At 35.7% G+C, this 9,547-nt stretch overlaps 1 protein-coding gene across 2 annotated transcripts; it reads right to left on the bottom strand.

The window, feature by feature from the left end:
• Nucleotides 1-551: 551 nt before the first annotated feature.
• LOC128004610 (interleukin-13 receptor subunit alpha-2) lies at nucleotides 552-8,801 on the bottom strand. 2 transcript variants are annotated; one of them, XM_052592617.1, is made up of 10 exons: nucleotides 8,644-8,801; nucleotides 7,270-7,401; nucleotides 5,668-5,819; nucleotides 4,853-5,006; nucleotides 3,677-3,797; nucleotides 2,856-3,040; nucleotides 2,564-2,715; nucleotides 1,984-2,137; nucleotides 1,652-1,760; nucleotides 552-1,540 (listed from the first exon to the last, which is right to left on the bottom strand). In XM_052592617.1, exons 2-10 carry the CDS (start codon nucleotides 7,373-7,375, stop codon nucleotides 1,441-1,443), a joined length of 1,233 nt encoding a protein of 410 aa, XP_052448577.1. In that variant the 5' UTR covers nucleotides 7,376-7,401; nucleotides 8,644-8,801; the 3' UTR covers nucleotides 552-1,440. The 2 variants fall into 2 exon arrangements, with proteins under 2 accessions (XP_052448577.1, XP_052448578.1); XM_052592618.1 differs by having other exon boundaries at nucleotides 1,652-1,757.
• Nucleotides 8,802-9,547: the final 746 nt, after the last annotated feature.

Here is a 9,547-nt window from a genome sequence, read left to right as displayed (position 1 = left end):
AGAAACTTTGAACTTTGTAGTCCATAAATGAAAGTAAACAGGGGCCAAAACAAAATTTTCCACGGAAGAAAAACAAAGACATATGTTTGCACAACAAACATCATAAAGTCATAAAGTGAGCAGGGTTTGGATACCTCACTAGGATCCATCAACATCAAATCAGTAGGGTACAGAAAATTAAGTTGGTTTACTATTGGAGGACTGTGGCTTGATAAGATATGAATGTATAACATTATCAAAACAACACTGCTTGTTGCCTTAGCAATAATTCTCTGAATACAATAACTCCCTGTTTCACAGAGTTCTTCATTGGTACTATACTGTCATGATGGTCCACCCAAACATCACCGTTCCAGTCACGGTACATATTCACCAGGTCTAGTCAGCATAGGAAGTGATGATAACCACCATGGGTGCTTTAATGTTTGTTCTGAAGGAACTGAACAACAATGTTAATATGTTTTGTAACTGCATATCTGTTCACAGTGGTGGGTGTTTTACAGACTTCTTGTTGATTGTATCTATTGCAAAAACGTACACAAATTAGGATATAAATTCAAGAAAAATGTATTTTATTAGTGTATTTAAAAGTTAGCACTTTTTTTCCCAAAGTGTATGAATGCTCTTTACTTCTGATTTCTTCATTATGTAATCAGCAGTAAAACAAACTCAAATACTGAAAGTCATACATCCAAGTGAAACAGCAAAAAAGCTGATAGAAAAATAAATGTGACAAGATCACTGGCATTTGAAAACCCATTGATTAAATTGGCAAGATCACTGGCATTTGAAAAATCATTGGCATTTAAAAAAAAAATATCTATGAGTAACTTTAAGTGAAACACATTATATGTGTGTGTAAACACATCACATAGTAGTACAGTGGCTTGGTAAACAAAGTAGTTCATACATTCAGGTCAGTGCCGTGGTTCATTTAGGTCTCCGCTAGGGCTGGGCGATATATCTAATGATATGATCATGCACATTTAATCAGTAAATCTGGTTCTGTGATTAGTGCTAAATTGCCATCACCTGCTTTTAAATGGAGCGGCACTTAATAGACACAGCCATAGATCACTGACAAGCTACACAATATCACGTTCATTATCGCAGATTAATCGTGTTCGATAATGAACATGATATTGCGTAGCTTGTCAGTGATCTACGGCTCTGTCTATTAAGTGCCGATCCATTTAAAAGCAGGTGATGGCAATTAAGCACTAATCACAGAACCAGATTTACTGATTAAATGTGCATGATCATATCATTAGATATATCACCCAGCCATACATATCTATTTCACAAGATTACTGGTTCTATCAGCTATCACTTTAAATGCACTAAGGGTGTTCTCAGGTTTGTTTTTCTCCAAGTAGAGTGCTTTTACTGTAGTTTAAGACTGCTAAAACAGTAGTTCAGCGTAGCAGGTCATAGGGAGCATCACTTGAAAATAGGGCTGAGGATAGTGGGCATGGTCTTGTTGACCTTTTCCTTGTATAATGTATAGAGGGCATCCTTTTTGATGATTTTTTTTATGCAGCTGTGGGAACAGCAATGAGTTTAAGAGTCAATGTAAAATCGGTGAAGAATAAACATCAAAGAATCTGTAAATGCATCTGTATATTTCTAAATCTATTGGCCACATACTTACATCTTCTGTAATATCCACAATGAAAGACAGAGGATGCCAATGCCAATGACCACCAGGCCCACCAGAGTGAGATATTTCCATGGTGGGATGTATTGAGTTTCCTTATCTTCTGATGGTGACAGGAGGAGAAAGTTATAAATGATCCAATCTAACATTAAATCATTTAAATGGAAAGGACTGTTCACAATCTAATTAATCATTTCTGAAGTTCTAACATCCTGGGCTGTGTTATATGAATTTTCAAGAGCACGTTGAATTAAAATACAACTATCTTCAAACATTCATGAACACTTGTCAATTAGAAATGTTTCAAAAGATACAGAAGATCTAACCTGTACACTTTTTTTGGCTCCAGTCACTCCAAATTCCTCCATCAGCGCAGTACATGTTCACCTTTGATCTGATTCGGAAGCAAGTTGTCTGACTTTCTACCCCTCTCAGAAGGCCATACGATGTGTCCGCTAAATTCTGAATAACCACTCTTTCCTAAAGGGCAAACAGACACAACATGGGTGCTTTTGGCAGTCTTAATTCCTGCTCTTTTTGATATTTGTATTGGCACACACTACCAAAAGCAAATATTGGTTTAACAGTGTATGCCAAGATTCAGGATGAAATAAAAGTGAATGGCAGTTGTTCATGAAGACAAGCGGTGTTTACAAATTACTGGATGTTACAAAGCTATAAAAAACGTTGTCATCAGTGTTCCCCAGTCCCTTCTCCCGAAGGCATTTTGGATGTTTCCCTTATCTTATATGTCTGATTCTTATCAGCCCATAACTAAAATCACATGTGTAAAATGTGAGGCACCTAAAATATGCAGCAACCAAAAGGGTTTGCAGAACAGAGCCAAGGATAATGTTTATTTTTTCATCGAATTGCACTGGACAGAAGAAATAAAGATTAAAATACCTGCTTCTCTTCGCCATTTTCCATCGCAGTGCTGCTTTCCACCTCATATTCCAAGCAGTGTTCTGGCACCTGACCACTAGGAGGTGACCAATCTAACTTCAAACCTCCATCAGTCTCCGACACATCCATAGTGGAGACCACTGCTGGTTTTACTGCCCAGAGAAAGAAAGTAAGAAGAAAAGGAGGAATATGTTCTTTAAATGCACTTTAAATGTCCCTAGTTAGCCAAGTTGGCAGATTCTAGACTTATTGTGAGCTTTATTCAGACATGTATAAAGCAGCGTGTAGTTACCATGGTTTTGGACCTCAATAGAAAAGTAGGCCGTTCTCAAACTTCCTGCTGGAGAGGATCCATTTACACATAAATTAAACTTGGAGAACTCCAAGAGCAATTCTCGAGGAAACCTGCATCCCCTACGACCCTCGGGTAATACGATGTATTCTGGACACTCCTTTGTTTCATCCATTTCCCTGTGCCTGGAAAAACAGATACACATTTACTCATCAAGTTAAGTCATTAAGTGCACTTATTTTATCATTCAAAATGTGAAATGTCAACATAAAACTTGTTTGTTTTTATGTGCATCATAAGACATCATTAGAAAGAAAATGATGCATGCGATTGACCATTGCAAGAAATTATGCCTGTATTCAGAGTATGAATAGATGCTTGTGTTATAAATGGTATTTTGACATCATATTGAAGATTCCGTTTTATTGTGATCTGTTACATAGATTTACTGAAAGAACTAGACGCTGACTCATTCCAGCTAAGCAGTTCTGTCTTGACTTGTAGTGCAGTGGAATGCAGCTATCAGATCCTAGTGGATCAGAACCGTGGCTCATGTTAAACCTTGCCAGAAGTAACTGTGTGAGCTGCATACTCTATTGAGCATAGCCTTTCATTTCCCCCAACAGAACAGATAAAACAGCCGAAGCTTTTACATCTGAACGGTGAACACTAGAAGATCTCTCAATTCATTTAAGTAAATATATTTGTGCTTCAACCTGTCCTCTCCTCCCCCTGAAGGCAGAAGCCCTTAATGCATCTGTGAAATCATTTGGAATGCATTAATGATGTTTGTAAGCAGCATTTCACATGGAAGTGCTCACCAGTAATAGAGGTAATGCTGTGAGTTCGGAGGCTGGACAGGTCCTGGCTTCCAGGTGCATTCCATGTACTCCTTACCATAGTAGACACATTGGAAATCTCTTATTCTTGATCCTGCCACACCTGAGACAGGTGATAACATGTTTAGTTTAACAAGTGATAATTAGTAAATGACAACAGTCAAAATAGTAATTGTAATTTTATTGAATATTGTGATATGCTATATTCTAGCATTATGGATAACAGTAGAATGCAGTTCTGCTTAGAAATGAATGAAGCAACTTAGCTTCCTCGAACTAATCAATTAAAATTATGCAGTTATTATCAAATTTAAGGTAAAATGTAATTCAACACACAGTTAGGCCTACACTGCGATTGATTTGATCAATTTCATAGAAAGACTCTAAATCGTGCATCAGCTGGTTCACTCCTCAAAAGCAATTTCCTTGAAAACAGGACATTCTATTATGAAAATGTCTGTGCAATAGATCCCAGATGGATGTGTTTAGGCTAGCATGTTCCTATTTTTTTTTTTTTATTATTATTGTATTTTGGTTATGCAATATACTTCAGATTAAAAAGGCTGGGAACAGATAAACAGAAAATATTCAAGTGTCAATTCAGGTGGCTACACAAACGTATAAGTCTACAAGACCAAAGAATTGCGCCAACATTTTCACATTTACGCAATCACTTACAGTAATTTTTTTGTCTGCAATTACTATCTGACTGATGTTTTTCTACCTAATTTGTATTTTCATCATCTGATGCTCACAATCAGATATCGGCAGAAAAAGCACACATTTACAGTTACCAGCATGACTGTGGAAATTCTCCATTTCCCATCAGCCATGAATATTGTCACCAGCATATGTATCAGTAACAGGAATTACAGAGATTAGTAGCTCGACTGCTCATGTGATCTCCGAACACAATGAGATGACCTGCTATGTCTAAAAAAGACATTTCCTGAGTGATTGTTTTTAACATATTTTTCAAAAGTAACTATTTTTAGATGTAAAATTATTATTATTTTTATTTTTTATTTTTTTAAGAGAGGCAACTAAGCAATGTAAGGAATACAGTTAGGGCTTCAGTTGGATTCCTCACAGTCACAGTATATGGCTGATCTTTGCTCATGTTTGCTTCAGTGGGATTGAAAGGTTTCGAGTCTTTACCTGTAGGTTCAGGTGCGTGCACCCACTCTCTCTCCTGCCCTTGGACTTCTGTCTCATTGGTGCAGGCACACTTCAGCACAGTGAGGATTTTCACCTTGACTGGTTTCTCAAGGTCAAACTGAGCAGCGTAAGTCAGCTTGACAGTTCGGACACTCTGCACAACACAAAAAACAGGGCAGTTTTGAGTCAGAAATATCTATGTTTGTAAGAATAATGGCATGATATAAATATATATATAAGGCATGAAATGCGGCTTAACTTTGAACATGTTGTAAAACAAATATGTCTGTCTGAATACTAAGTACATCACCCGCAGGGAGTTGTTCTCTCTGGAGGGTTGCATTAAATGAAACGGATTTTGGCTCTGACAAGGAGTTCCATGGAACTGACTTAAGTTTAATAAGTTTGTGAGATGAGCCTGAGAAATGAATGCTTACGTGCTAAAAATAAAATAAATGAGACTGTGTGCGTGCGTGCGTGCCTGTGTGTGTGCTCTTGTTTTTGTGACATCAAGCCACAACTCTATATAATGACATGGGTATGACACAGGTATTACAAGGAGAGGGTGACTTATGAGGACATAACCCATGTCCCCATTTTTCAAAAGGCTAATAAACCATACAGAGTGAGTTTTTCTGAGAAAGTAAAAATGCACAAAGTTTCCTGTGAGGGTTAGGGTTAGGTGTAGGGTTGGTGAAGGGCCATAGAATATACAGTTTGTACAGTATAAAAACCATTACGCCTATGGGATGTCCCCACTTTTCACAAAAACAAACTTGTGTGTGTGTGTTTTGCGAGTTCTCGAGGGTTCCTACCCTCCATCGTTCCTCGTAGGTGTCATAGTATCTGAGCTGGTATCGTACTGTGCATCCTGAAAGGTTCTGGAGGCTGGCTGGCCGAGTCCAGTGGATACTGAGGTAACCCAGGAGGCCAGGGTCCGTTATCTCAATATTAGCAGGTGGATCCACTGTGGGAAATCAACACTGTATGTCTATGAACAACGTTAACTCTACTTACTACTCTTAGCTTACAGACAGACAAAGCACGTGCATTAAACATCCAGCTCTAATTCTAAACTCAATTCCAATCCCATGAGTCAAAATGTTTGTGCGTGTATGAGGGTAACCGTTGTGAAATCCAGTCAACTCAAAATTCTTAGTAATCTGTGATACAAAGTCATGCTAAAAACCTCTGTGTGTCTGATCATACAGTAAAGCTAGAAAGGAAATGATGTCAAAAGGAAATAGAAATGGTGTCATAATGTTAAAGACATTATTAGGTTAACGATTTGCTATCAGTTTACCTACTGTACACTCTAAACAAGATGGTTCTATAAAGGTTCTTTATTCATAGTAATTGTTCTATTTATAGTCATATCGTCCTAAACAACCGTTTTATGCTAAAATGGTTCTTTTTGTTAAGTGTTTAGGGCTGTTGTTGTTTTTTTGTTTTTTTAAACCTGTAACGATCCGAAGATTCTCTCAAAGCCACATCATTATTGATTTGGGAACTCAGCCATCCAACTCTCAACATGTACTTGAAATTCTTCTTAAAATGTCCATACATTTTACATTTCAATTTGTAACTGACTTTCTACCAGTTTTTCTCTTTTCAGTTTTTATTTTTATTTACCAGAACATGTGTAATCAACTGTAACCAGCTTAGTTGAGCATATTTCTCCACTCTTCTCCACTAAGCAAGTAAGTGACAGAGATTTAGCTTTCTGCATTGTGGAGGGCTCACATACTGTCCATTTTAGCCTTCATAAACTTAATAGCTTTTACTTAAACAAATGAAAGAGACACGCTGTGACTCTAGACTCATTCTTTCTACCCACACAGATGTTGTTGCATTCCACAACCTCATCAACTGCAGAGGAACTATCACGCACTTACCACAATACACACATTAGGATTGAAGTAAAGACATCACAGACGACTGGGAAGATATTTCACTGGAACTTGGCATTCATTAAATTTATATTGTGCTTTATTTCTTAATGGATGCATTCATGTTAAGTGTCTATTATCATTTATTAATGTAACTAAACCGTAAGCTATTTTTACTACAATTTCTTATGGCAATAAAAAAGTAAATAAATAATTGATCTTTTATTAAATGTAAAAAATTAAGTATAAGACCAGGTAGAAAAAGGGGTAAAAGACATAACATAAATAAATTGTATATAAACTGATAAGAATAAAAATAAAATTAAGATTCTTTATAGCCCTTTCAAAGCTTGGCTCATCATATGAAACTTATAAAAAAGGATTATATTTTACAGCTCTACTTAAGAATCTATAATAGCTCGGATAAAAGTCATGTTGAGTCAGAATGACTAGAACGGTACCATTTATTTTTATTTAGTTGTTTTCTTTTAAATATATAATTTCAGTGGAACTAGCCAGAAAGCTTACCTGCCACCCCGCAGGCCGTGACCTCTGATGTAGAGACTGGATCTTGAGTCAGCAAAACCAGAGTGAATGCACAGAGCCATGCAGGAAACTTATTCAGCAGCAACATGTTCTTCTGAAGGTAATTATCAGGATCTAGAGAGGAAAAAAAACATTAAACCTTTACATCAGTTGTCTCTCTTCACACTTGTTTTTGCTACCTTTAGGGTGATGTAATATTCAATCATGATAAAAGAGTATATTGTCTTTAAAAAGGGTGGTGTTTAGACCACCCACGCTGTCGCCGACTTTTTTTTCCCCATGTGGTTGGAAAATGAATAACTGCATTAGGTGTGGCTCCTTTATTTCCCCAGAACAGTTTGGTAGAGCTTGCTTAGTATCAGCTCTTTGGCATCCTAACCTTAAAACAGCTGTTCTGCATCACGGTGTATGTGACAGAATACACGATCTCGCCTTAAAGAGACAGTTCATTCAAAAATGAATAAAAAAAAAATGTTTTTGCAGACCATGAAAGAAGGGATTTTGATACTGGTAACCAAACAGTTTGGTTACTTTACTTTACGCTACTTTAATATTGCATGCAAGAAAGTAATACAGGTTTGGAATAACATGAGGGTGAGTAAATGATTCGGTGAACTGTCCCCTAAACACATTCCCAAATCTGATTTTATTCACAAATAGAGAGGAAGGTATTTACTATGTAAATATAAATGGAGCATGCATGAAAAAAAATTACAAAAAAGTTAATATCTTGTTCGAATCTAATGATGTTACATAAACAGAATATGTTTTATTTTTATATAATATTAAAAACACACAAATATAAAATTTTCATTATGTTTAAAATGTGAGATTAAATCGTTATACAGGATTTTTTAGATATTCAATATCAAGGTGTTCAGAATCATTTTAATTTTGTAATTATGTTTTAATATATACAAAGTATAATGATTAAAGAAGCAAACTCAATTTTGTCATAGCTATAGTTTGATTTGTTCTTTTTAGCAGATCTTGTTTTGAGTATATATATATATATATATATATATATATATATATATATATATATATACACACACACACACATAAAAAATGCCTTATAATGTATTAATTATATTGTATAATAAAAGCTGCTATTTTGATAAACTTTTCACAAATATTCATTAATGTTGATATCTGCACACACAAAACACAAATATAGTTTATATATAGTTATAGAGTGGAAAATTATCCACTCAGTCAACCTAAATTCAGCCTATACATAAAGCAGATCTGAACATGTGCTGAGAAAGAAATCGGGTAAAATATCCACACATGATGAAGAAATAACTTATTTTATGCTACTATAGCACAAAGAACAGGTTAAACAAGCCCACTTACTGTCACTGCTCTGTAATAGAAAGATCTTGATAGGATGAGCCCATATAGGTGCCTCAGGATGGTCTGAATGAACTTCTCAGTGTTCTCAGATTTTGTTGGATACAGCAGCACCCTCTTATGTGACTCACTGCATACTTCAGCATAATTCACTGCCTACCTTGTGCACAGTTACAGGGTTTTTCTTGAACAGCATACACCTCACACTGTCAAGATAATAAGGCTAGTTCCATTGAACATTTTAATGGTTTTGTCATTGAGTTTGAACTGTTTAAATAATCCTGTTGGTAAAGGTTTGTTATAAAGCAGTCGTGTTATTCCAGCGTTCTGCATTTATGTCATGCTGTGTGAATCAGCATTGTTAGGCTATTGTGTTTACTTTGGCTTCCTCTGTTTATTCACTTTCTCCTTGTTTGTTGAAATATGGCCACGTTAAGACAGCAAGAAAAACATATCGTCTTTCAAAGACTTTTCACAAACCAAACCTTTTTGCAAGAGGAATGTTTGTTGAACACGAGTCTTTCAGTTCCCGAAAGTACATTTCTCTTTTTTTCAGCTTCAAATGTCCCCTCTGGGTTTTATGCTGAAGGGAAATATGTTGGCAATTACCTTTTTGATAAAAAGTGACAGAAAATTGACAAATAACTTACAGCTTACAGTGTAGCCTTCAATAGGATATAGGCTATATAATGCAGCAAGTTTATAGCTTTTATAAACCAATATACCAAGAAGCATGAACTCATTTCTGTTTTGCTCTTTCTTTAATCCATTTTTTTTAATTTTTTAAATAATATGCAGTACATTTAACAGTTGCGCGCACACACACACACACACACACACACACATATATATATATATATATATATATATATATATATATATATATACATACATACACACATTCACA

The sequence above is a fragment of the Carassius gibelio genome, chromosome A5 (genome assembly GCF_023724105.1).
Source record: "Carassius gibelio isolate Cgi1373 ecotype wild population from Czech Republic chromosome A5, carGib1.2-hapl.c, whole genome shotgun sequence".
Taxonomy (NCBI): Eukaryota; Metazoa; Chordata; class Actinopteri; order Cypriniformes; family Cyprinidae; genus Carassius; species Carassius gibelio.
The sequence above is the reverse complement of the archived record's forward strand: the minus strand, read 5'-3'. Positions and strand labels throughout refer to the sequence as shown.

Coding starts and splice junctions, on each gene's coding strand:
- LOC128004610 (XM_052592617.1), bottom strand. CDS start 7,375: ATGTTGCTGCTGAATAAGTTTCCTGCATGGCTCTGTGCATTCACTCTG. Junction 2,716..2,855: donor TATTGAGGTCCAAAACCATG/GTAACTACACGC, acceptor TTCTCTGGGCAG/TAAAACCAGCAGTGGTCTCC. Junction 1,541..1,651: donor TTGTGGATATTACAGAAGAT/GTAAGTATGTGG, acceptor CTGTTCCCACAG/CTGCATAAAAAAAATCATCA.